Source organism: Microcebus murinus, chromosome 5, assembly GCF_040939455.1.
Source record: "Microcebus murinus isolate Inina chromosome 5, M.murinus_Inina_mat1.0, whole genome shotgun sequence".
Lineage (NCBI taxonomy): Eukaryota > Metazoa > Chordata > Mammalia > Primates > Cheirogaleidae > Microcebus > Microcebus murinus.
In genome coordinates this window covers 95,787,165-95,815,025 of record NC_134108.1, presented here as the reverse complement: position 1 = coordinate 95,815,025, position 27,861 = coordinate 95,787,165, and the positions used below count along the sequence as shown (strand labels likewise).

At 36.9% G+C, this 27,861-nt stretch overlaps 1 protein-coding gene across 1 annotated transcript in view; it reads right to left on the bottom strand.

The window, feature by feature from the left end:
- Positions 1–27,861, bottom strand: part of CRISP1 (cysteine rich secretory protein 1) — a 33,814-nt gene continuing 5,953 nt past the window's right edge. Inside the window, exons 2-9 of the mRNA XM_076003582.1 lie at positions 14,923–15,037; positions 14,031–14,136; positions 11,959–12,087; positions 7,735–7,825; positions 6,526–6,674; positions 5,374–5,471; positions 3,287–3,375; positions 1–128 (exon numbers count right to left, since the gene is read on the bottom strand). Of these exons, the coding sequence (XP_075859697.1) occupies positions 1–128; positions 3,287–3,375; positions 5,374–5,471; positions 6,526–6,674; positions 7,735–7,825; positions 11,959–12,087; positions 14,031–14,136; positions 14,923–15,037 (905 nt within the window). The remainder of the gene's footprint in view (positions 129–3,286; positions 3,376–5,373; positions 5,472–6,525; positions 6,675–7,734; positions 7,826–11,958; positions 12,088–14,030; positions 14,137–14,922; positions 15,038–27,861) is intronic.

The window sequence follows — 27,861 nt, the reverse complement described above, 5'->3', positions numbered from 1 at the left end:
TTATCTTATCTCAGTTTTACACAGACAAGTAGCTTGGCAGAATAGCTTAGTTGATACGTGGTTGCATCCAAAACCTCTTACTTGTTGCTCACAGTGGGCATATTCATCATAGTAGATGCAGGGGTTAGCTGAAAAAGAAAACAGTACAGTTACACAACATTGTCTTAAAAAAAAACCACATTCACAGGAAAGAGACCATTTTCTGAAAGACGTAAAGAAAAATTTGATTAAAAATAGCTAATTAAATCTTATTAATATGAGTGAACTAAACCTGAAAGTAAAACTGGTGATGAGTTGAGATCATGTATTAAAAGAAAAACATAATATTCTTGTCTTCCTATAAAACATGTTTTTTATCACAATTTTTAAATCCAATCTAAGCAGACTGGAGGTGAATCATTGTTTCAATTACACTGTCATTTTGAAAGCCTCAATGCCATTAGCAATATAAAATAAAATGTTAAAAGTTTCATTCATTTTTTAGCCTAAGCATCTAATGCTGTATCATTTAATGATTGAAGATCTGCTTTGGACTATTTGAAATAATATATAACCAGAGTAAAAATTGAATCAAAAGCACATATAGCATAGGCATATAATCTCTCCACCAAGAGGTCATCTCAGTCAACATTATAGTGATTTGCTTCACCTTAGTCTATCCCAGGAGCACGCACATACCTATATTCAGGTACGTACACATGAGAAATACACACAAAATTCTCTAATCAGTATGAAGATACCTAATATTTTAAAATTATGGTCATGGCTATTAAAAACTTACCAAAACATTCTTTAACTTGAATTTCTCTATAGAAACTAACGAATGGATCTTTTTTTTTTAATATATGAAGGCAAGTATAACTATAACTTACTTCTCTCCCTTTAAAATTTCCTTAATTCAGTATGTACTCTTGAGTCTTAAATCTTGGTAATTACATGGTCAATTTAACTCTTTCCATTATATCTCTTCTCTTTCAATTATAAAGTCTAGTCTAGTCATTGTATTAAGTTTATAACAGTCTTATACATTTTACATTTACATTTATGTTGTACTCTTTATTATTTTCATCAATATCCTTCTATGCAATATGTTTTCCCATTTCTAAATTATTAAACTGGCTTACCTTTCAGTAACCTGGAGAATGACTATAGTAGATTTATCAAGGTAAAACAGGAGACAGAGTGTGGATGTTATGTAGGGCAGAGGAATTTGTAGGACAGAGGAAGGGCAGAGAAATTCTTCCAATTGTCGGGAATTTACTTGGGTGGGGCAGTGAGCTAACCGCAAACCTTTGCTTCTGGTCATTGCTTGCTTGCTACACCGCTGTAAGGGGAATTATGGGATGAGGTCATTGAAGCACGGGCGACTGGCCCATCAGGCAATAGAGGGCAACCAACCCGCCAATTATTTCAAAAGGCAATAGTGGGCAACCAATCATTTTAAAGGACAACACATGATCCATGCGTAGTCAGCTTGTGCGCAGCTTGTGCACCATGGGGATAAAAGGCATGCCGTTGTTCCGGTCGGGGTCCCTGCCTGTGAGAGTGGCCACTGCGTTGGTGCTCTGGGGCTTGGACTCTGGCTAGCCAGAAAATAAACCTCCTCTGTGTGATTGCATCCTCAATGTCTCTGCTTTTCTGTCCGGTGGGGCTGTGGAAGGTCGGTCCCTAACAGTTATACTACTGCATGAGCAATTGATAGTGTATTTCTGCTTCTTTTTCTCATGATCGATAATTTGCCAAGGTTATTACTACTATTTTTTAAAATCATTTGCCCATTGTTATCCCAATGTATTCTGTTTTATAGTATTCTGAGGAAGTATGATAACAGTGGATATTTTTTCCTTCTATAATAACATGGTTTTTCTTTGAGTCTGAGTGGTGTTTTAGTTCATTTTTTCTTTTATTTTTAACTTATATAATTTCCCAATATAAACAAGAAGTGTTGTTTTCATAAAGTTTATTTGAAATACATAAAATGGATTAAACCTGCATATTCTTACGTTTCAGCATCGTTTTTGCCCAATATATCCCATTCTTAAGTTTGTATATTTCTTTATCTCTCATCTTCTCGTGCATTTATTGGGGAATAAAGGGCTTGTGAAATATACCTCCTTGTCATAGGTTTAATCTTCTTGAATAATATTTCTCTCTTTCCTACTTTCCTTCTACTTCTATTACAGTTTTCATACCACTGCATACATTGCTTTTCTCTTCTAGAATTTAAAAAGTTGACTTGCTCATCATCCCTCCCTCCCCTAAGGCATAGGTAATTAGTTGATTCTTTTCAGACATGGAGTAAACAAAGTTGGGAGAGAAATGGAGAGGGGGAGGAGAGAGAAGAAAATGAAAATGAGAGAGAAAGAGAGAGAGAGAGAGAGAGAGAGAGAGAGTAAAAGAAAAAAACAGAAGAAGAAATGAGAGAAAGAAAAAGAAGAGGAAAAAGAATCCATTTCCCTTACTTTAAAACAAATAGAATGACCTGGTAAGGTGAAGGAAAGTAAATTTTCTGGCCTTCCAAGGTTGAGGTTGCAGGATATTTTTCTCGGGTTTATTATCTCTCCACAGATTTATGAAATTTAACTTAATCAACAATATCCCCAGGGATTAAGAAATGTTTGCAGAGAGGCTCTAAAAAAAAAAAAAAAAAAAAAAAAAAAAGGAAATTTTACCGTCTAAGGGAATTAACATGTAAATGGCACTCATTTGGTTAATACTTCACTTTAGGTAAGACTCACTTGAGAAATAAAAGGGAGGGCTATAAGAGATGCTGTGAGCATCAGCTGACTTTTTAGCAGTTCCAGAAGAAACAGAGTAGGATAAGGATCATTCAGTACAAAAACTTCATGCCCTGAGAAGTGATCAGGCAACCAGGGTCACCGAGCAGCAGGCAATCTGAGGACACTGGTAAACTGAGAGCAATGTGTGTAACTTACGGGCTGCAAGAAGGGAGCCCTAGAAACATTTTAGAGAGCAGAGAAAAATCTACACTTGCATTAACATTTTATCCAAGTTGACTCTAATTAAATATTTTAATGTTTTGAGTGAGAACTCAAATTCTCAGACCTAGACTTTCTAATGTCCACTGACATAGGTTCAATCAACGGTCTTCTTTGGTTACTCTGGGGCTGGGGGAGGGACAAACAAAAATAATGTTGATATTTTCTGTGGTAAGATTGAGATGAAAGTTATAGGAAAGTGCATCATTGTTCAGTGCTTAATTAAAGGGACGCATGGTTCCAGATCAATGCGTTACTTTAAAGCAAACTGAATTTGTAAAACTTACTACAAAGTTTATCTTCACAGTCATTTGGACAGTCTCCACATATGGTGCCTGTCTTATAAGGTCGATTCTTTGTGTCAGGATCGTTTCCCCTTAAAGAAGGAAAAAAAATGATCTAATAAAATCCGTCTTTGGAAAATGAATATAAAGTTTTACTCACTGCGTACAATCAATTTTAAAAACAAATTGTGTAAACATTCTCATAAAGAACCAATAATAATTTTTAAGATGGGTGCAAGATTTCTAGATTTACAGAAATGATTTTTTTTTAGTATGTATAATCAGCAAATACGGGTGTCATAAAAATATTTTTCAGGCAATGTAAATGTATGTCTCTTTGGACAATCAAGAAGAGCTAACAGTACTTGGAACCTTTGGATAGTCAAATCCTAACAAGCAAAAGGACTGTAGAGTCAATTCCAACAGAACAATATTCCCTATTAATACCTAGTAATGCCTAATTAATACCTAGTAATGACTAATTAATATCAAATAAGAACTTGGTAAGCCATCGTGTAGAAGGGCATGGCTTTCATCAGTGTTAAGAGAAAAATTTTAAGCGAGGCAAATTGGAGATGTTCTAATTCCATCTTGTACTATGTCGGGAGAAACCTGATACCTGTTAATGTCTTTTTGTCAAAACACATGGTGTGTATAAAAAAGGAAAATACATCCCCATGAATGAACCTAAAGTGTTGGAGTGAGGAAAAGAGAAAGCAGATGAGAATCTTCAATTCTGGGCTAATTTGGAATCTTAGAAAAGGCAATTCTGAACCTGCAGATGTTTAAAAACAGTGTGTAGATAATACAATATCTGCTTCTGAATTAACGTAATTTTAGAAAGAAAGTAAATGTTCTGGTCTAAAAAGCTTTTTGTCTGATGTTTGTTTCTTCGATATCTGAACCATTAAAATTTCACTTTATAAAAGAAAGTTATTACTAAATTTAGGAAGGAATTTAGTCAAAGAGACTTGGACTAAGCTTCAACCAAGAAAATTCCCCTATCACAGCTGTTCATGTACTTTTCTTTTTTTGCATCATTTGGAGTTCACCACAAATCACCAACCCCTGCAAAGACGTCGTGCAAATGATGTGTTGTAGCTACCAAGAGATCTTATTGTCTTCAGCACATATTCCGTAGATAAAATGCCAACAAATTTTAGCTATTGAAAGCAAGACATAGTAAGACCAGATAATAGCTCATATAGAGTTATATGAATATATTATATTCTAGGGAATATATTGTGATATTTGGAGGCCCCATTTAAAATATAAGTGTGGTAGTTATCAAATCAGTTATGTTCATTGATTCAGACTGAACATCTTTCATTGTGCTACATACGTGGGAAGCAGTGGTTACACACCATTCTTGGAGCTCATATTATGGAGGAAAGGCTTATGTGTGAACCTAGAAAATACATGTAGCTGAAAGAGACATGTAGAGACCGGACATCAACTTTCATCAGCAGAAGTGATAAGAAACTGGCATGTGTGGTCAAATATCAGGGGGCTCTGTTTTCAGAGCAGGATAATCGCCTGATAATCACCACTTAAGCCACACAAGTGGGCCTTGCAGTCATCCTTGTCTTGTGTGGTCTTGCTTTATAACCACAGCTGATGGGATGAGTGAGCACATCTGACCCTCACTGAAACAATCAGATTACCTTTTCTAGGATTTGTGAGTATTAACTGTGATAGAATCTACAACATGTAAATTTAGTTTCTAAAGAGAGACATATTTCAGTGTTTGAACTAGAAAGCTAACTACAGGGCAAAACATTAGGCTTTTTCTATGTGTTCCCTTCCTAAGACTCCATGGCATTTCTACCCTTGTGTTCTAAAAATATTTTTGTTGTGTTGAAATATCTTTGATTGTTTGCTTGAGCTAGCTCAAAATATCCTTGTTTATTTGCTTAAGAATTTGTTTCCTTTATGTAATAGCAATATGAAAAATCAATGGTATACAGGAAGACTGCTGGTAAGTCATTCTGAAAAAATATTTGATTTTTAAAAATAATGTTTACAAAACTAGATTAGGTTACTGTATGGGGTTATATTTTCAAAAGTTGTGAGAAACTAGTAATACATACTCATGACAATAGTGACAAACGTAGATATACCGAGGCAACCCTCCTTTGCGGCATGATGTAATGCCACAGCCCACGAGATAAGAAGTGGCCCAAACAATCTGCAAAGATAAAGAGTTATTTTGTTACATATTTGATATATCACCAAATAACCACAATATCAATATTTTTATCCACAACTAAAAGTAGACATGTTTGCTTTTATATCTATTTGAGGCATAGCTTAATAAGAAGTCACAGAAACAGGAAGGATCCCACATATCTAGGTAACATACCCATGCACATAACGGCTGCAAAGAATGGAAACCAGGTGAAGAACATCAAGTCAGGTTGACAGGACAGGGTGACTTGATAATCGGCATTTTCTCTCTCTATATATATAGTCAGCTAAATTAGTTTTCTTTGGGAATATGCTGGGCTTCAGGATGTACTTCCTAACTAAAAAAAACAATCCCAATATTTGTTTTCTCTGGGATATGAGAGATGGATAAAGAGAGAGAATAGGTAACAAGGAAGTGATATTGATCATTTTACAATGAACAGGCTGATCTTCAAAAGGGCCTTCAATGCTGCCATTCTGTACATGGGCTGGTCGTGGTTATGCATGAGATTCGTTTCTCAGATCATATTATCTGATATATTTAGGGATAATCAGAACCCTATGTCAACCATCCATTGCTCATTCTTTTTAGAACTAGAAATTTTACTTATGAATTTTTACTAAGAAACATGACAGCCATCATCAACTCTAGCTCATTCTCTCTTTCTCCTCCAACCTATGTGGAGAATCAGTCAATGTGATGAAGGCTGCTTGGTGTTTATATAAAAATCAAAGCATGGAAGGAACTTTTTTTATTGGCCAGAAAGCAGGCATAGTGTACAGTACTGAGTTGGCTTTTGAGGCAAAATGACCCTGATTTAAATTCCATCTTTATCACTTCTTGGCTGGCCAGTACTTAGCAGTCTGTAAAGGTTCTCTAAGCCATATTTTGAGGGAATCACACTTCCTTTTGCTCCAAATTATAAGAGGAGCTCCCCAGGTTGAGTAAAGATTGCAATAAGCAGGTAGAATGCTTTGCAGTTGTTTCTCACTCATTCCCCACACAAGTTTATGGTTTCTTGACCAATGTGTGTATTTGCAGTTGCACAGGTTACCTGAGTGTAATGGTCAGTAGCCTTGTCATCATCCGTTGATGTCCATTGACCATATTTGAAATATTTAGACTCATTGTACCAGGTTCTAATTACGTGTGACCATGAAACAGCTTGAGTTGTCATATGCATATTTTCCCCGCAAAAGGTACCTGAAAGGAGGAGATAGGGCTGATACTCTTAACAAATTGGAAACATTATGCGAGAAGACTTTCTTCACCTTTATTTCACATAATGGTTCACTTGCTCGTCTTGGTAACATCTTATAAGAACAGGTAAACACAGTTGTTACCCTACTAAGAGTCTTCTTTCTCATTGATTAATGAGCCTGTGGTGCTCAAGTTTAGTGAGAATTTGGCAATAGGAGATAATAAACAAGCCTTGAAATCAGATCAACCAACATTCCAGTCTCTGGCTCTTCCAAGCTGATGGAGATAAGTGACACCAAATTCAGAGAAGCATAGGAGTTGTAACAGGGTCCATGATTAAAAGCAGCCACACACGAGTATTCATTACGCAATGACCTTGAAACATTTGTTTATTTAGCCATTCGTTAATGGAGTGGGCTCTTGGTAGAACAGGGGTGTTTAGGAGTGATCTGCCTTTCCCTGGAGCAGAGAGGACCTATGTTGCTAATTCACTTTTCAAGAGCATTGGGCTAAGAGTCCCAATGATCTGTAGATACGAAAGTTACACTACTACTTTTTAATTATTTTTAATAAAAAATAGTTCTCATAAATGTTATTAATGTGTACTGTGTAGGAAGTTTTAACAGTTTTTTTTTTGAAAACAGCAGTAAATTACCTAATTCATATGCCTTAAAATAGGCTCATTTTTTACTATCTCAGATTGTTTTATATGCAGCTCAACAGAATTGCGTATATTCACTTCTCAACTGTACTAGTATTCCAAATTGTGGGTACCTGAGGTACCAACGTAGAATGGAAACCTTCTAGGTCTCTAGCTGCCCTCAACTCTTCTGCAATACTGAGAGCTTTGATTCTTTTCTCCTAATGGTTAGAATTTGGGATCTGAAATTTTGAATACCCAAATTTTAAACTTTAATAATAATAGGCCACAGTTTACTGCCATGTATGAGCAAGTACAAATAAAAACTGGATGACTTAACTTATTCTTGCCAGGTTACTTAACAATATTTTGTTTTACATATTGTTTTTAGTACAAAGGTGGTTCATATAGACATATACTTACTTCCAATTCTCCTCTCAACTGGGTTGCTCTCAACTATATCACAATATGTCGAAACAGCTCTGGCATTTTGTGCAGCCCCTTCACTCCAATTCTACAGTGAAAAGAAAAAAAAAGCACATGATCTAAGTAACATTTCCATGATAAAATTCTATTGTTTCTAAAAATCCATACTTGTGATATCTTCAATTGTGTAAACTAAAAAATTACAAAATGAGATTATTCTTAAATATTCTGATAGGAAGAGAAAGACAAAAATTTCAATTCATTGTATTGAACCTCAGAATCACAAATTCAAAATTCAATAATGATGTTTAGATGTAGCTTCTATCCCAGATGTAGTAAGAAATTTAAGTAAATGGCATCTGCCCCAACGGAAAAGAAGTCATTTCTTCAAAAAGACACCTGCCTTCTAATGTTTATTGCAGCACAATTCACAATTTCAAAGATGTGGAATCAGCCTAAGTACCCATCAATTCATGAGTGGATAAAGAAAATGTGGTATAGATATACTATGGAATACTACTCATCCATAAAAAGGAATGAAATGATGCCATTTGCAGCAACTTAGATGGTATTGGAGACCATTATCCTAGGTGAAGTATCTCAGGAATGGAAAACCAAAAACTATATGTTCTCACCAATAAGTGGGAACTAAATGATGGGTACACACAGACACAAAGCAGTAGAAAGGACATAAGAAACCAAGAAAGGGGGAGGTTGGGAAGGTGGATGTGGGATACAAACTTATCTATTGGGTAGGTGAATGATATTCTAGTAACAGGAATACCAAAAGCCCTGACTTAAGCAGAATATTAGTACAAGGTATCTTTGTAACAAAAACACTTGTACCCCCTTTAATGAATATCTTCAAATAAAGGCAAAATGAAATTAGGGCAGGATAAAAAAAGATTTTAAGTAAATGCTTCCAGTAAAACAGACCAGTAATTTATTAGTGGTTTTAACTCAGACATGCTACTTTGCCTCTTTGAATCTCAGTTTCTGCATCTGTAAAAGCTGACCTGTAATTCATACCCAAAGATTTGTTGAAAAAGTTTAATGGGATAATCCACGCAAAACAATCTATGATCTCCTAAATCTTATGCTTTATGCTCAAGAAATAAATGATCGCTGTGATGAGAAGCAAGTACAGTCACACATTTCCGTCTGAAAGTATGAATACTAATAAGAGCTAACACCACATGCCAGAATCTGTCACCAATTCTGTAGGTATTTTCTGTCACTTAACCCCACAACAACTTTAGGGGGGAAATGCTATTATTATTACCATTTGCAAATAAGGTGACTGAGTCATAAAGATTTTAAATAACTTAAGGACCACACTACCAATAAATGACAAAAAGAATTTGAATCCAGTTAGTCTCTGGCTTCAGAGTCTGTGTTCTTTACTCTCAATATTAAAGAGTTGAAGCATTTTGTTGGGTACGACTCAGGAACATCTGTTCTCTAAGAAAGATGAAAGGGGAAAATTCTGTACGATACTCTTGTGACAAAGGGTCTTTCCCAAATACTTCATCATCATCACGGTGTTTACATCCACTTAAAAGGCTGTTCTTATATCTACATATACCACATTAGCAATAAAAGTTGTAGAGTTTGTTTTTACTACATGCTTTTATGCAAATCTTTTAGCTACTCTTTAGAATGTTTGGAGACACTCAGATTTTCAATATTCTCCTGGGCATGAAATGAAATTTAACTATTACGTGTATATGCTGCCATCTTGTGGTAGTTGTCTAGATTTACCCTTCAGGTTAATGAATTTACTAAACCATGAGATGAATTAAATGTCAGCCTAGCAATGAGTAAAAACGTGGTTTTGCAGGTTTTGGCTGTTTTATTCAAGAAAAGATGTATTTTATTCATGGATGAGTCTAACTGAAGGGGCAGAGACCAACAACACAACTGTCAGGGTGTAGGATTTCCAGGCAGGGGGAAATGCTATCATGCTCACTAGTAAAGAAAATTTGCCTGTTATGATCAAATGACTAGATGCTTAGAACTGGAATTTATCAGGTTGAATCACAGCTAAATGCTTATAGTGAATGCTTTGATGGACCATCCAGGTACCTATGTACACTGAACAATTTATTTCCCTAGCAGCTGGAAGTCCCCACCGGAGATAGCTCTACTGTCTGCCCTCTCTGAAAATTGCCATCATCCATGGGATTACTCCCTTCACTGGGGCAGCCTACATTTAAGAACTGGTAGATATAAATGCCAGGCCCTCTTTCTGTAGTTCAGGACAACTCAGAAAAGCTTTTCTAGTGTTATAGCCTTCCCATGGGTTAAGCAGAGGCTTCTGCTGTGAGTACAACACAGACCAATTTCTCCCTGCTTCTCTCCTTACCTCCACAGGTAGGTGTAAATCTGGAGATTGTTCCTCCATAAACATCCTGGCTGCTAATGTCTACCCTGGAGTTTGCTTCTCTTATAAAGAGAATTTACCTGCAACACGCATTTTCATTCTGCAGTTCAGACCACTTTGAAGAAGCTGCCTAGGACATTACCTCTGATTAATGTTGGTAAGGTCCCCCTTCTCTGTGATATATCCAAAATTAAAACTACAAATGAGTATTCATGGCTGCCGTCCCAAAGCTTAACAAGAGGCTCTACCCAATCAGGTCTTAATCTTATGTACACATGCTTTTTTTAAAAAATTTTTTACAAAATCTCTGTTGGTAGTTGTGTTTAGCTTTTCAGTCCTATTGTTGTTCCTTAAAGGTGCTGCTGCTAATTCTTTCAGTTCAAACCTATACATATCCTATAGGAACAATTCAACCTTCATGTTTCCTTTGAAATACTACTCAGTTTTACTGATCCATTTACGTTACTATCTTGCTGATATTTCATAACTTTGTACCTTGGCTCTTGAATATATGCATTCTCATATTATTTCCCAATGTTTCCTTTGTATTTGTCTTTCACCTGTAATAAGGTCTCTGAACTCTAAAGCTATATTTTTCATTTTTCTTCAACCTCTTTTGTATCTCTTGGCCACACGTACTTTCTTCTAGCAAGCAAAGAGTTTGGAGCCTGTTTTTCCTAAGGGAGGTAAGTGATATTGAGAACAGGATCCTCGGAGCTGGTCCACTTGCAATTGAATCTGGGCTCCAGCACTTAGGATTTTGAATAAGCTACTTAGTTTCCCTGAGGCTCATAATCTGTAAAATGGAGATGATTGTATTGGGGGAATTAATGAGTTAATGTAACAAGTTACTAGAAGATTGTCTGTCAATAAGAAGCACTATATACATGTTAGCTATAACTCTTACAACATAAGAATGTCTATGATAGCTGTTGATTTTTATTGTTTTGTTCAAATAACATTTTGCATGCTAAGATGACCAGGATAAATATTTCAAAATCCTTCTATTTACTTGCTCCCTTCCCTATGCCATTTGCATGAGGAAGTTGTCCATAGAATCACCCTCCAGAGCCTGCACTATTTCTAACCCTTCTTTCTCTAGGCCAGTCCAGGGTTCAAGGAAGCAGGCTAAGGTTGTCTATATAGACTATAAACCTGAGTGATGCTGCTGGATGGTAAATGTGAGGTTAATCACTTCCTACATCTGATACTTTCCTAAATTTGTTGTAGCAGAACTCACCAAGTTCATAGTGGAAAGATAATTTCTCTAAGCTTTATGAGGATGCAACAAAACTGGGGAGTAGACTTGCTGGCATGTATTTACATGGCCACCTCAACTAGTTAAATATCTGGGATCTTGGTCCTCAGAAGAGTGTTTTAGCCTCTGGGCTATTGCCCAATGAAGACAGCTACGAAATACCCGGGGAACTTGTTAATCAACATTTGCTATACGGTCTAGCAGCATCACCTGGGAGTTTGTGGGGTCCCAAGTCAGACTTCCTGTATTGAGATATCAGAGAATGGAGTCCAGGAAACTGTGCTTTACCAAGTTCCTCAAGTGCTTCTTAAGCACACTGAAGTTTGAGAAGCTCTGTCCTATGGTACATAAGAATGAAGCTAAACCTGTTAGGGTGGGATCATTGCTCTGTCGTTGATTAACTGTATGATTGTGGGAAAGTTACTTAACCTCCTCTGGGTCTCTGCTTCCTCCACTATATCATAAGTGGGTTGTGAAGATCAAACGTTTAGTACATGGAAAGTGCATAGGACTTAATAAAAACTCAGTGAACCCCATTACAATGATTGCGATCACTGGTGTTGCTGTGGTTTGACCTTACCATCTTCAGCATGTTGCTGGCTGGTGGAATCACTCCTCTCCTAAGGGTGTTGTGTGTGTTAACGATTTCTTCTCGTACAGCTGCCAGTTCAGTGACAAGTTCGTAAAACAGGATTTTAGGTGGTTTTGCCTGTTACCAGAAAAATATTAATTAGTGTTCCTTCTTTTAAGTGGAATTTGTCACATATGTATTTGCAGACCTATAGGCAATGAGAATTTACAGTTTATATTTATATTGAATAAACTGATCTACCGCATTTTTGAATGTAGGGTATCTCAGTATTTTAGATTCCATTTCTCCAGTTCTGGTTTTGAGGATTTCTGAATGTCAGGCTGACAGTACAGTAGTCTTCAAAACAGTGTCCTGGTGACTACGGTTTTTCAAATTTATGATATATACTTTGGACCGCATTAAAGGACTTTTTATTGGACAATAAGGACCGTAGTGGGAGATGTCTTGAAATCATACCTTTTACTGATGGACTTCTCTTCCACGTCCTCCACCCCTCAACAAGTGTTCTCTTTGCCTCCCTCATAAGCCACTTGCACTTGAATCCTTGTCTGATAGTATCTGCCCCGGAGAACCCAAACTAAGAGATCCTTTATTGAGTACAAAGACTCAATTGTTATTAAATCAGATTCTGTATCATTTTCCTGTTCATATGAAAAAGCATCAATGTTTGCAAGTGTATGAGTGAGAAAGTATAAAATAGAATTCAAACTCAGCCTACAATCTAGAATTGGAGACAGTTCATTTCACTTATTTATCTTTTATCCTGCAACTCACCAGAAAAAATTTATGGCCAAAATATATTAAGTTATATATTAAGTTAGCATTAATTTGCTATGAAGAGCATCTTTTCTGTGTGTGTGATATATCTCATATACTTGATGCTTTTTTAAAAAAATGTGGCAAAACTAATATACTATTAATATAATTTTAGTGATGTCTCTTTCTTCCTCAATTTCCACATGAGGTAACCAAACAATTTATGAATGGCTAGGATCCAGCACCATATCTTGCTCAAATATAGAAATAGTTTTTGTCATTCATTTTATATCGGCAGTTTTAAGGTGTAGGGATGGGACATAAATATAGAGTTTCAGAAGATCTCTCTAGAGACTGCCTCTGTGGACATACTTATGTGGTACCATTTTATTCTGACGTTGCAAGTAGCTCTGATTTGGACTTGAGAAGAGGCTGAGGACTCACAAGGTTCCACATATGATTTCCAGATTATAACTCTCATTGCTCCTCTAAAAACCCTTGCTCCAGTGAAACTCACGACATTTGCCTCACCAGCTCATCCCCGAACATTCATTTAACATCCTATAATGATTTTTCTTCTCACTTCCTCTCATTCGTGGAAACTGGGTCTCCCAACATAAAGTCATCCCGTCTACCCAAAATTCTGCAGTCACCTCGAGGGACTTTAACATCCGCATAGATGACTCCAACCCTCTGATGTCTTAGGCTCTTGAAATCTTCCTCCTTTAAATTTCTCCTCCAATTCTCTTGAGCTCCCGATTGGTTGGACACCCCCTATATCTCATGATCTTTCCCAGACACTGCACCTTTCAAATCACCTGGTTAAGCATTTTCCTGCCTGACCAGAATTTCCTGTCTTTCCAAGTTGCTAAGGACAACCACTCTGACTATTCAATATAATCTTGCCTTCTACCTCATTCTGCATTTTCTCTGTTAGCCTTCTCTTGTCTTGTCTTTCTTCTCTACCCATGTTCTCTAATTTCAGTAACTCTCTTCCTAAAATACTAATTCTTTTATTTGTACACCCTCACCTAGAAATATTCATTTAGGAATACTCCAACTTTGGATGAGGCTAACAAGCCCCTGCATTGTGGGCTGAGCATTGCCAGAAAAATATCACACGAAATGATGAATATTAGTATCACCCCAAGTCAATATGACTGATCCTCAAATTGTCCCTTAATTATGCTCATCAATTCTAATCAATTTTCTGGTTAAGTCACTCTTTCTCCACATTATTATAGAATGTTTGCATTCTCCCCTATTCACAACTAGCTTCTTTCAGGAGATTGTGAAACACCTACTTCCTTCAGTAATAAGAAGCCATCAGAGGCCAGCTGCTTCAACTCTTTCACCCAGTCCACCAATCTACCTGTATCTGCCCCCTGTCTTTCCTCCTTTTCTGTAGTACTAGAGAATGGGTCATACTTTCTAAGGCTCAATTCTCCATCAGTGTTATTTTAGTCCATGCTCTTCCACCTTTCTCAAAATTTCACGTTATTTATTTTCTTTTCATTTTGTTTATTTTCAACCACTTTCCTTGGCTCTTCTCAAAGGTGTGTTACATGAGCATGCTTGTCCCTTCAAAGAAACAGACATTTCTTCATTTACCTCACTTACCCATTCAACTATCTATCAACTAGAGAGAACAACTATTGTTCTCTCTCTCTATTCTTCTATCCTATCAAAATTCTGGAGCATGTTGTCAATCCTGGCTGTCCACAATTGCCCACCCTTTAAGTAATACAATTTTGCGTTCACCTTTCCTCTATCATTACACTAAAACAGTGGTTCTGTGTCAGGTGACCTCTCCCTTCCTTAGGCATTAGGCAATGTCTGGAGAGATTTTTGGTTGTCACCATGGGCTTGGTGAGGGGATGGTGCTATTGTGAAAAGAGGCCAGGAGTGTTGTTGCTAAATTCCCACAAGGCCCAGGACAGCATGCACCAACAAAGAATTATCCCATACAAAATCTCAGTAGTGCTGAGGCTGAGAAACTACACATTGTAACAACTTCCAGTAAGGTCTCTGGCAAACTCAAGTTGTATATCCAATGTTGTTTTAATAACTTTATCCTACCTGGTCTATTGGCAGATGGCTCCTTTGACTAGGCTTTCAGGATAGAAATTGTCTTGCTGTCAGGGACAACACACTCTCTTCATTTTACTCTTTCCTCTCAGATTTCTCTTCCTTTACCTGGACTGACTGTGGCTCCTTCCTGGCCTTTTTGCTGGCTTTCCAGAATCCACTAATGCTTTATTATCTCGATATTCTCTCTCCCCATCCCCAATCCATTCTTTCCTAATCCATTCTGGAGACATCAACCAGAGTAAAAATTTCAAAACATAGACACAATAAAGTCACTCTCCTGTTAAAAGTCTTCCACAGTTTGAACTGCGGAAGATGAATTAAATCTTGAACAAGGCCTTTGAAGGCCATGCTTATTTCTCAGCCTCTGTTTAAGATGCTGTAGTCACACTGATTTTCTTTTTGTTATTTCCAGTGTTCCCATTCTATCCTGTCTTGCATTATTTGCCCGGGTCTGTACCTCTGGTAGTACACCCTTTCAGCATGCAAGGCTGACTTATTCGTCAGATCTCAGGTCTCCCATGTCCTTGGAGACGTCTCTAATGACCTCAGACAAGGTCGGGCCTGCCTATTACCTGATCATAACTCCCTATGCCTTTCCTTCAAAGGTGTTTTTGTGTCATGTCTGCCAGATTATCATGGAAAACTATATATCTCAGTAGCTAAGTGAGTTAGCTTTGATTAGATGCCTCATATCCCAGCAAATTGACACTGGAGGAAGTTTAAATTAAGATTCAGATTTGGTAGTCTATTTGCTTTCCACTGGAGTCTGAAAAAAGAAAGCATAGTATTATCTTTATTGGGAAAATTGGAACACCTTATTATTTACTTTGATTGGGATTCATGGTTAAAGTTTATGTAATAAATTTGTATTTTGGGCTTAATTTGTCTTAACTTCTTATTTTAATTTGAAATTCTCAAGCCTTCATTTCATGAGAAAACTCTTTATAGAATATATGCAAATATTCCCATAATTCTGCTGTAGAAAGTAAACACTTTTCTTTTGGATTCCTGGTCAGTAAATGGATCAGATTTTGGTTTCCTTGAATGAGAGTTCTACGCATCTACATTTTGCTCTGGGTTTTTAACTAGTGATACTGATTCCTCCTTTCACATGGCAACCTGGGCCAGGCTATCTCCAAGAACTTGGGCCAAGTGGCCTAGACAGCCTAGCACTAGGTCTTGAAGGCAAATGTAGGTTTTGTACTGTCCACCTTTCTCTTGTTCCTCTGGAATAGTGCTTATACTTCCGGTTAGCTTTTCCTAATGTGAAGTATAACAATCGCTCTTCCACATTGGGGGAGTAAAATGGTCAGAGAATAAGAGGGAAGGAAGGAAAGTCTTCTTCAATACTGTAATTCCAGATTACTAGAGGATTATTGGCTATTGGACAAGAGCACTACCTAGTGTCTCTTTAGTGAAGAGGTATAAATGATAGGATCCAAACACCAACCCACCAGACTAATATCTAACAGCCTAATGCATATGGATTCTCTTTCACCAATAACATTAAATGCCTATCACTTTTGGTTTCTCTTACCTGGCCTATGTAAATATAAAAATCACTCATTTTCTATATCAAAGCTATTGACTTCAGCTTGTTATAAAATATTTTGGGTAAATGAAAATGTATATTATTTTATTCACATTATTAAGGTTATTTAAGGGTGAATATTATTAGCTGATCATAAAATATTAGTGACCTACTCCTTACTACACCATTGAATATTTTATTTCTATTTTGTGATTGTTAAAGTTTTGTTTTTAATAAGTAGTGAGATTCAGGCCTTATATGTTGATTCCATTGCTAACAGCCCCTCATATCTCTCTTTGCTGTTGGCACCTTCCCATTTTATATTTCATTTTAATGTGTTAAATTCTTATTGTAAATACAAATTATATAGCTCATTCAGGATAATGATGACATATTTACCCTATCTGAGAACAAAAACAACAACTGTGCTCCCCCCCCATTTACTCATAGAAAATGTATGGGTAGGTTGTAAAGAAGTAGTTTCTCCCCTACATTCTCAGCTTCTTTTGTATTATTCAGAGAGTCTGTAATGAAATAGGTATGGGCCCATGGAGCTATACCAATTAAGTAAATTTCAGGCCCTGCCACTTGCTAGTCATGTGACCTTGGCAGACCAGTCTGTGGTCCTCCCCTATATGATATGGTATTTTATATTAAGAATAGTACTTGCCTAATAGGCCTATTGTGAGAACCAGGTGAATAATGTGTGTAGTGTCTTCACAACAGAGCTGTAACATGGTGAGTTCTGTTAAAATGCTAGCTTTTATCTTTATATAGAAAGTAATTATGAAATATACAATCATTACATACTCTTCTGGCCCAAATAGGAAGGAATCCAATAGCAGCAACTAAAACCAAGAAGTATTTCATTGCCATTGCTGAAAAGAAAAATAATACAATTTTAGATTATTCTCAATGCATAGGATAATGTTTTGTGATAAACCTTATTTGAACCACTCTTACTTATATTTGCATTTTTTGCAAAAAGAGACAAGAAGGGACAGAACAAGCTTTAAGGCATTAGTCATTGAGACCCAGAGAGGAATACAGGACTGTGGTTGGAAAGATAATAGACTCCCAATGATATAAATGTTTTAATCCTTGGAACTCTTGCATATGTTATATATTGTGTGGTAAAAAGGAATTAAAGTAGCAGATGAAATTTAAATTGCTAATTGGCTGATATTAAAGAAGGGAGATTATTCTGGAATATCTGAGTGGGCCCAATGTAACCACATGGGTTTTTAATGTGGAAGAAGGAGTCAAAAGGGTCTATGTCAGTGATATAGCATAAGAAAGACTCGATCAGCCTTTGCTGGCTTTGAAGACAGAGAAAGGGACCACAGCTAAGAAATATGGACCACCTCTGGAAGCAGGAAAAGGCAAGGAAATGAATTGTCCCCTGGAGTTTCCTGTTGAAACTTTGATTTTAGCCCAGTGAGACATATTTGAATTTCTGAACTTCAGAACTATAAGATAATACATTTCTGTTATTGTAAGAAATTGAGTTTATGACAATTTGTTACAGTAGCAAGAGGAAACTATATAAGAACACCGCAAGATTAGATTTGAACTCTTTGTTGCCTACAGAGAAGAGGTGTGATCTTGGTACTAGTAACCTGTATGTGTGACTTAGAGATACACTGTAATATGCAATCACTCTACCAAGCACAATAATCATTGTGAGACAGGTAAACTAGAGCTAATGTATCTTCTCCTTTATTTTTAGTTGATATAGTTAGCTAACTCTAGGATATTAATAAATATAGGTTATGACACCTTCTTTTCACGATCTGCTAAGTTTATTTCTGAATCCATCCTGATGAGTGGTAAGCAGTACAGGCTAACCATTTGGTTCTCATTTTACAGACACGACCACTTTTAAAGAGCAAGCTAACCAATTTGTGTGGAATAATGTATTGAAGATTACTTACGCTTTTCCACCCAATGATGTGGTTTGCCATAACTCTCAAGCTTCCCCTGCCCACTGCTGGACACATTTGATATGAAGGGAACTCCGTAAGTCAATTCTTTTGGGGAACATACACATGCAAACAATTTCACCTTTATTGCTCTTTTTCTTCTACTTCTTTTCCTTCCTTTCTTTCTCCATCCAAAAGTTTACATACCCTCACATCCCGAGATTTACAATAGTATTGTGACATAGATGATGAAATATGCATCTGATTTTCTTACTTAATTCTCACAAAGTTTAGTAAAGCTGATTTTAACCCCAAGTTAATTAAAAAAAATAATAAAAGAAAGAGAAGCTCCTAAATTGAGGGGCTTCAAGATGACTGACTAGAGGCCACTGGTACTCACCTCCTCTGCAAAGAACAATCAAAATAGGGGGTATATAATCATATTGTGAATAGATAGTCTAAGAGAGAACACTGGGATTCAACAGATAAGTGACAGGAAACACCAAAAGCAAGGAAGGAGAGGGAGGCGAGGCAGCCTGCTTGACCAGGATTGGCTGGAATCCTGAAGAGACTCCTCTTCAGGGGAAGTAAAAGACCCCAAGTAGTCCACATCCCACCACAAACTCCTGCAACCTAGCCATGGGAAAACCCCTAGACCATTATAGTCCCTGAGACTAATTTAGGGAAATGCCTGGAGACCACATAAAAGCATTGCTCCAAAGAGGGAGCTCACAATGGGTCTCACTCAACCCTGAGCCCTATGCAATTATACATCAAGGTGGCTTATTGAGAGCCCAGCCCTCCAGACTGCACCCTGCCTGGGGGCCCAACAGTCCTCCTTATCCATATCTCAGGAGCCTCTTTGATATTCCCCTCCTGCAGCCACCACCACAGCTGGCTGCTGCCACCAAGGCTGACATGGGAGTCATTGGCAAAGCCCCATTGTCCCCAGCAGCAAAGTCACCACACATTTTCATGCACCCCCAAAACAAACTCCTCTGCCTGTAGCAGCCACTGGGGCTAGGAACAAAGCATGAGCACAGTGCATTCTCCCACCCACCACAGATGGTTGCTGCAACTGAAAGCAATCTTGTATTCCCCCATATGCAGTGCAACAATTGTCACCCCCACGCAAACATTCTGCCTTGGCCCTGGGGATCAGCCCCTGCATGCATCACCAGGGGGCTTGAGAACAGGTCCACCTGGCTCAGCACTACCCCAGTGCTCAAGTATGCCATCCAGGAGTCTGAGGACCACCCAGCCCAGTTTTCCACTATTGGCACCTGAACACTCCTCCTAGAAGCTTCAAAGTAGGCCCACCTAATCTGACTCTACCATCACAGTGGACAACCACCTGCAAGTGCCACCTGCACAGGCCTAGGGAGTGTCCAAGCCTGTCCAACCTGTTGCAGCCAACATCAACACCAGCATGAACTGCATAGAAGCCAGAGGTTTGTCCCACCACTGTTGCTGCTATTGCCCATGCCAGCTGCCCAGGGGTCTGAGAACATGCCTACCCACCTGGCCCACCACCACCACCACTACCAGCACCTGAGCAAGCTGCCTGGAGTCCCAAGAATCAGCCTACCTAGACCTGCTAACACTGGTGCTAGCATACATTGTCCTGGGGACAAAAGATAGGCATGCTTAGCTAGCTTCTAGCTTCTGCCAATGATGGGGCCCACAGATAAGTCCACCTGGTGTCCTCATCCCCAGGAAAACTTTGCCACAACCTCCACTGACAATCACACCATATGACACTAAGAAAATCACAGACACCACTGTTTACAGCCAAGGAAATCATATGGAGACTACACTACTATACATATCCAGAATCAAAACTAAAGTAACCTACACAACCAACACCATTGATACATCCTCAGAAAAAAGTTCTCCCCTGTGAAAGCAAATCCAAATAGTTAGAAGAAGTGACTGTTACATGAGGTGCACAGATATCAGCATAAGGACAAAATAAATATGAAAAAGCAAGAAAATATGGCATCTCCAGTGTAACACAATAATTATCCAGCAGCAGATTCCAGTCAAAAAGAAATCGAAGAAATTCCAGAAAAAAAATTCAAAATAGTGATATTAAAGAAGCTTAGTGAGATACAAGAGAATACAGAAAAATAATACAAAGAAATCAGGAAAACAATTTAGGATATGAATGAAAAATTAACCAAACAGATGGATACCATATAACAGAACTAAAGAGAGCTCATTAAATAAAATGCAAAATACATTCCAAGCTTCAACAATAGATATGATCAAGCAGAAAGAAGAATTTCATACCTCAAAGGCAGTTCCTTTGAAATAACTCAGTCAGGCAAAAGTAAAGAAAAAAAAATGAGCAAACCCTATGTGAGAAATGGAATTCCATATGGTGACCAAATATTCAAATTTTTGGTGTTCCAGAGGGCAAAGAGAAAATGAAATGATGGAAAACCTATTTAAAGATCTTACAGTCCAGGAGAGAATGGAGTGATATATTCAAAATACTGGGGTGGAGGGAAACACTAACAATCAAGGATACTATACCTAGCAAAGTTATCCTTCATAAATGAAGAGGAAATGTCGTTCCCAGCAAAAAGCTGAGGGAATTCATCACCACCAGACTGGCCCTGCTAGAAATGCTTAAGGGGGTCCTACATGTGGAAGTGAAAGGGCATTATCCACCATCATATAAACACACAAAAGTACAAAACCCACTAGTACAGCAAACACACAAATGAGAAATACAAAGGACTCAAATGTTATCACTATGGAAAAACCACAAGACCACAATGATAAACAGTAAGAGATAAAGAAGGGACCAAAAGATATACAAAACAACCAGAAATCAATTAATAAAATTACAGGTTGCCTGTTATCAGAAAGACAAAACATAACAGATGCTGGCAAGGATATGGAACAAAAGGAACTCATATATAATGCTGGTGGGAATGTAAATTAGTATAGCCACTATGGAAAACAGTATAGATATTTCTAAAGTCATAACTATCATATGATCCAGCAATCCACAATTGGATTTATCCAAAGGAAAAAAAATCAGTTTATCAAATTTATACCTGCACTACTATGTTTATTGCAACACTATTTACTATAGCAAAGATATGGAATCAACCTAAGTGTCCATCAATGATGGTTGAAGGAAATGTGTTATAAAAACACAATGAAATACTATTCAACCAAAAAAGGAATGGAATTCTGTCATTTGCAACAGCATGGCTAGAACTGGAGGTCATTATGTTAATGGAAGTAAGCTGAGCATCGAAAGACGAATATTGCACATTGTCCCCCATATGTGGGAGCTAAAATAGTTGATGTCATGAAGTCAGAGAATAGAATGATTGACCAGAGGCTGGAAAGGTGTGTGAGTAGGGGGAGGGAAAAAGAAAACATAGAGGAAACACTTTAGAACACTGGTCTATGCAAAGAGGTTGGTTAATGGGTACAAACGTCCAGTTAGATAGAAGGAATCAGTTCTAATGATCAACAACACAGTAGGGTAACCATGGTTGACAACAATGTATTGTATATTTCAAAACAGTTACAAGAGAGGACTTGAAAAGTTCCCAATACATAGAAATGATAAATACTCAAGGCGATGAACACCACAAATGCACTGACTTGATGATTCCAGTCTATGGATGTAACAAAATACCACATATGCCTCATAAATATGTACAAATATCAAATATGTGTCAATAAAAATGAGCTTCGAAATATACTAGCTTGATATATACCCACACATCCTACACATTAATATTTATACCCACACATATACTATGTATATACACACATACATGTATATACTTTTTAATCTATATCTACCTACATTATATATGTGTAAGTATATATATATCCACACATATATTACATATGTATGTATTAATATATTCGCTAAAATGTTTTATTTAAGTTGATCTCCATTATGAAGCTGTCTATAAATTCCATTGTTGCATTTTCTAAGGGACACTTTTCAGGGGTGATATGTGCTCATTAGCTTGATTTTTATGATGTTTTCATGGGTGTACATTTACATGTACTTTAATTATACCACAAAAAAAGCTATTATAAAAGGTTTGAAAAACACCAAAAAAAAAAAAATTTACCTGCTTTCCAACAGCTAAACAACCAATACTGAGAGTTTAGAGTTTGTCTTTCTTTATTCTTTCATATCTACAAATGAAGTTCTTAGTTGAATTTACATAGGAAAGCATAATTTATAAAAAAATTATATCCATTTTCCCCAGAGTTTCTATATTATTACATTTTCATTATGAACCTTATTTTGAAATCATGAATAACTTGTAATTTACTTTGATTGACTGAAGTTTGATTTTTTAAGCTGTTAGTATTTTTTCTAGCTGAAGCTATTGTGGCTATTTTGGCACAAATGCCCTTATCAGTTTTAGAATTCTTTTCATGAATTACCATAGAGTTTGAGCCCCAGAATTAAAAGCCAATTAAAATCTGTGGACTATTTTTCAGAATGTTATAAATCTAATTTTACTTCTGTGTACCTGATACATAGTAGGTGCTTAATAAATATTCAACAAATGAATTTATTTTGTACAATTGAAATAATTAGCTATTTCAGACATTAGAAGCCACGGACATGCCCCATACCCCTCACTTAGCCACACTATCTGTTAATTCAATACAGTATACTATAATAAAAATCATACTGATCTTGAAGTTAAAATACTAGTGTTTTGCGCTAGGTTATCCTATTATCTATGGCACTGCTAAATTCACAAATTCTCTGAAAATCAGCTTCCTTTTGTTTAGAATGAAATCCAGCCACATGTTGGAGACACAGATCAGATTCATATGGCTACATAAGACAACCAACTCCTTAGAATTAATTTTGTTTTTTTCAGAATGTTGCAATCTGATTAATGCATTTCAAAATCAAATTTGAAAGCATAATATATTCATTTACTTACTTACTTACTTAGAGTCTCACTCTGTTGCCAGGGCTAACGTACCGTGGCGTCAGCCTAGCTCACAGAAACCTCAAACTCCTGGGCTCAAGCTATCCTTCTGCCTCAGCCTCCTGAGTAGCTAGTAGCTAGGAATACAGATGCGTGCTACTACGCCTGGCTAATTTTTTCTATTTTTAGTTGACAGGCTTATTTCTTCCTATTTTTAGTAGCGACCGGGATCTTGCTTTTGCTTTGGCTGGTCTCGAACTCCTGACCTCAAGCGATCGTCCTACCTTGGCCTCCCAGAGTGCTAGGATTACAAGCTTGAGCCACTGCACCCAGCCTTGAAATCATAATATGTTTTATAAATGGTTTCTAATGAATTCTGACAGAAGGACTTTGAAAACATATGTCACCTATAATATTGGAAATATACATATACAACCTAGATATTTTACATACAGATTTAATATTTTTCTTCTGTCACAAATGGGTAGAAAATTCATTATTATATTATATAAGATGCATAAGGAATTTGATATGATACTGTGTGTAGATGATTTAAGAGTGATTTTGGGATAATAGTGTCAACGGGGATTACGGTTACCTTAGCATGTTTGACTTGTCCAAAGAATTGCTTTTGTTAACAATTTATGTCAACTAACCTGGAAATAAACTATTAAGAAAGGACTCTCAGAGTTTTGAGCCCCAGTTTTGGCGTGGAGTCTATGAATAGGTATATTAAACTTATAGCTTCTGACAGAACAGAAGCTACAAAGAGAATAAGAGGATCACTTTTGTTTGCTCAAGTTTCAAAGAGCCACTTCAGGCAACTGAGTCAAACTTAAAGATAAAAGTTAATAATTAGGCATCAGAAATATATTAAGCATATTATAATAGAATGAGAATTGAATCCAGGAAATCATGTGGGTATCTCTGTAGGCCTGGATTGGCTTTGGGATAGTCCCAGAAGGTACAGCTCAGTATTGGAAGTTAGAGTGTGGAGCTGAAGGGATGAAAAACTACAGGCATTAGTCAGAGTTTCTGGCATAGTGAATTCTACAGATGTAACAAGGATGCAGACATAGAGGTTGGAATTGGAGCATGACTCAATGGTTGAAGAGAGGTTATGGGGGTGGAAATATAAGTCCACCCAGGGTCAGAGACCCTGTGGATCCAGACTGAGGCTTATTCTGGAGTGTTGGGACAGGATAAGTCCCAGGGCTTGGACCAGGGCTAAGCTTCCTGGATGGGCTAAATTATTCCCATTTCCTACAGGACTGCAAAAACAGGAACTAAATAGGCCATTGCAAGCAAGAAATTTTACAGTTGCTTGAACTCTGGTAAAGGTAGCTTTTCTGAACCAAAGTATTACAGAAGAAACATCACCTCATTGGCTTTAGCATCAGTTCGTTTATGACACAATTATTTTTATACAAAAAAGGCAATTTTAAGAGAGTACTCTTAAAATATTTTTAGATAATGATACTGGAAACTGGGTACACTGACTACTTAAATTTATATTCTTATCTTTCAGTTGCAGATTGCGTTTCTTATTGGCAAATTAGTAGACCGTGAACAGCTAAAAGTTAATATTTTACAGAAGGAAAGATCAAGGACGAGGGAAAAGACTGAGGACAATTGAGTACTGCCCTATGGCGTACCCTGGGAAATGCATCTAATATATTAGACTGCTGGAGCATGGCCTTCTCAGAAGGCATTTACACAAAGAACAGTCCCTTCCTTGCCGTAACCAAAGAATTGATAAGAATCAACTCTACGAGGAATATATTGTCTCTCTTTTGTATCTTCTTTGCCTCAACGAATCTATTAATTATTTATTTATTTTTTAAATTACTGAGTTACATTTCATCTGGAGTAAAGCACACAAATCTTAAGTGTATAGTTGAAAAGTTTGTAAATATGTATGTGCCTATATAACCACTACTAAAATCAATATATAGAGTATGATTTCCAGCACCTGATAAGGTCCCTTGTGCCCCCTTTTAATCTGTAGCCCCCAAGAGTAAAAGCTATGCTTATTTTAATAACTATGGGTTAGTTTTATCAGTTGTTAAAGTTTATAAAAGTAGAATATATATTTTTAGTGTTTAACATGTTTCAGTCAATAGTGTGCATATGAGAGTCATCCATGCTGTGTATGAAGAAGTTTGTGTTTGTTAATAGTTCTATAGTATTCCGTTGTGTGTATACAGCATAATTTATTTACTCATTCTATTATTCATATGTGTTTTGATTGTTTTCAGTTTGGAACTGTTATGAATAAAATGTCTATGAACATTTTCTACACATATCTTTTAGTAGACACTGATCAAGGGAATATTATGGAATACAGACTAATAGTCACCTACTGTATGACAAAGGCTTGAATGCAATTGGGTAGGAAAAGGATGGTCATTTTTATAAAAGGTATGAGGTCAATGAGATATCTAATAGAGAAAAGATATGGATTTTGATCTCTGCCTCCCACTATAAACAAAAAACTATTTGACATGAGTCCTAGATTAAAAATTTAAAAAATTTAAAAAATGCGACTATCTTATTCATCATAGATCTTAATGTAGAAACTATCTTCTATTTGTAAGACATAAATTCCAACTGTTTGATGATGGATGATCTGATATTATTTGAAGTATGCAGTCACATTTTTTCCAAACAAATTCTCTTGTTTTTTTATTTTCATTTTCTTTCATTACAGTTAATTTGATCCATGGCATTATATGTCAAAGGTCTCTGTGAAAATGAGAGGAAGGCTGCTTCTGGTGGCCTTAGTATACATTACTAAAGGTAAGATTTTCCGAAAGTAGAGCCTGGGAAGCAGAACCAAAGCAGAGCCGAAAGCTGAACAGGAAGTATTAGTGGGATGGAGATGAAAATTGAAGGGAACTGAGGGAGAAGGAAAAGTTTAAAGGAAGTTGTTGAGGAAGGCGGGGATCACATGGGGTACAAAAGTAAGTGTGTGATTTGTGAAGATGCTGGAGACCTGGAGTAAATTTGGAGACTACTCAGGGGTCCTCAAACTTTTTAAACAGAAGGCCAGTTCACTGTCTCTCAGACCATTGGAGAGTGCGCACTGTGGGCCTGGGACGAGTAGGCTGCTAATCAGGACAGGCAGCAGCAGCAAAAACACCTGGAGGGCCGGGTCGTAGTTTCAAGACACCTGCTATAGGTGGAAAGACTGCAGAAATGAGCCTGGATAGCTTAAAATGTGTCCCACCACCGAGAGTTCTCAATGTCTTCCCCATGCTGCCCTGGTTCTGACAGAGACTATCTATCTTACAGTCTCTGTAAAGTAAAAACTTTTATCTCTCTTATCCGTGAAATGCCTATCAACTCCCCAAAACAAAATTTAAAATCAGCCTGCCTTCAGTTACAAAAGAGACAGAGGACTACTATCTGTTTAAATCTTGCCCCCTTCTACTGGCCGGTTGTTGTGGCAGCATTTTCAAATAGTTCATGAAATAAATGTTGGCTACCTTGGCACTTCCATATCTGTATAACTATGTGGTGATTGTCCCTGCATGAAAAATATTTCTTCTAAGCCTTGCCCTTGGAAGGTCATGAGAATCAACTTAACAAATAATATTACTTTGTGTTTGTAGAGTATGTCTTCGTTTATAAATTCCTTTATTAAGAACATGGAAATAACTAACATTTACTTTTAGATTACAATGGTATCAGAAAAAGACTTTGGATTTAATCTCTTATTTAACATTATAACAATGCTATTGGGTAGTCACTTCTTAAACTGATTTTCAAATGAAGAAATTAACAAAGACATTATATAACTTACCCAAGTCCACACAGCTTGTGAATTTGTGTCCTAATGAGGACCAGGTATTTTGCTATAGAGTGTCCTCTTGCCTTTAAATGATACTCCACAGAGAAGACCTGCTCCGTGATGCAGCCAGTACAAAGAAAATGCCACAACAGATCAAGGAATTGAGAGCAGATAGAAGGCACAAATACACGAGAATCAGAACAAATACAGATTCTGTGAAGATTGGAAATCATGATTATGGGTAGATTTCTAGTTTATAACACAGATAACATCATCTTATTGGAACCTCACCAATCTTAAAGCTTTTACATTGTGAACAAGCTGCAAAGTTTGGCTGCATGGCTCAGCAGAGCTACGATCAGACAGCAAGAACACTGACAGGGATCACTTAATGGTCCAAACAAAAGGGAGCAGCTCATCTGCTTTCTTTCATTTGTTCACTCAATAAGTATTTATTGAGGTATTAATATGAATCATGTCCAATTCTAGATGCTGAGGATATGGAGAATAACTAAAACTTATAAACTGCATAGTCTCATGGAGTTTGCATTTTAGTGCATGGCATGTAGCACATGCAGTGCATTTATGTCAACTGTGTTATATAATATGTCAGGCACATTGACAGGTTCTGGGAATAAAAAGATAAATAGTCCATTTTCCTAAGGAACTTTCTGTTTAACAGATGAAAAATGTCTCCTATGGGAGCATTCTTATAAAGATTGTCCAGAAGTGAGGTCACAGCAACTAACTATCATAAGAAGTCTAAATACTAACCAGTATTATACTAAATATTAACTGGAAAAACAGTAAATATTCTAGATATCCTTTGAGTTAGATGATGATAAATAAATAGGAAAT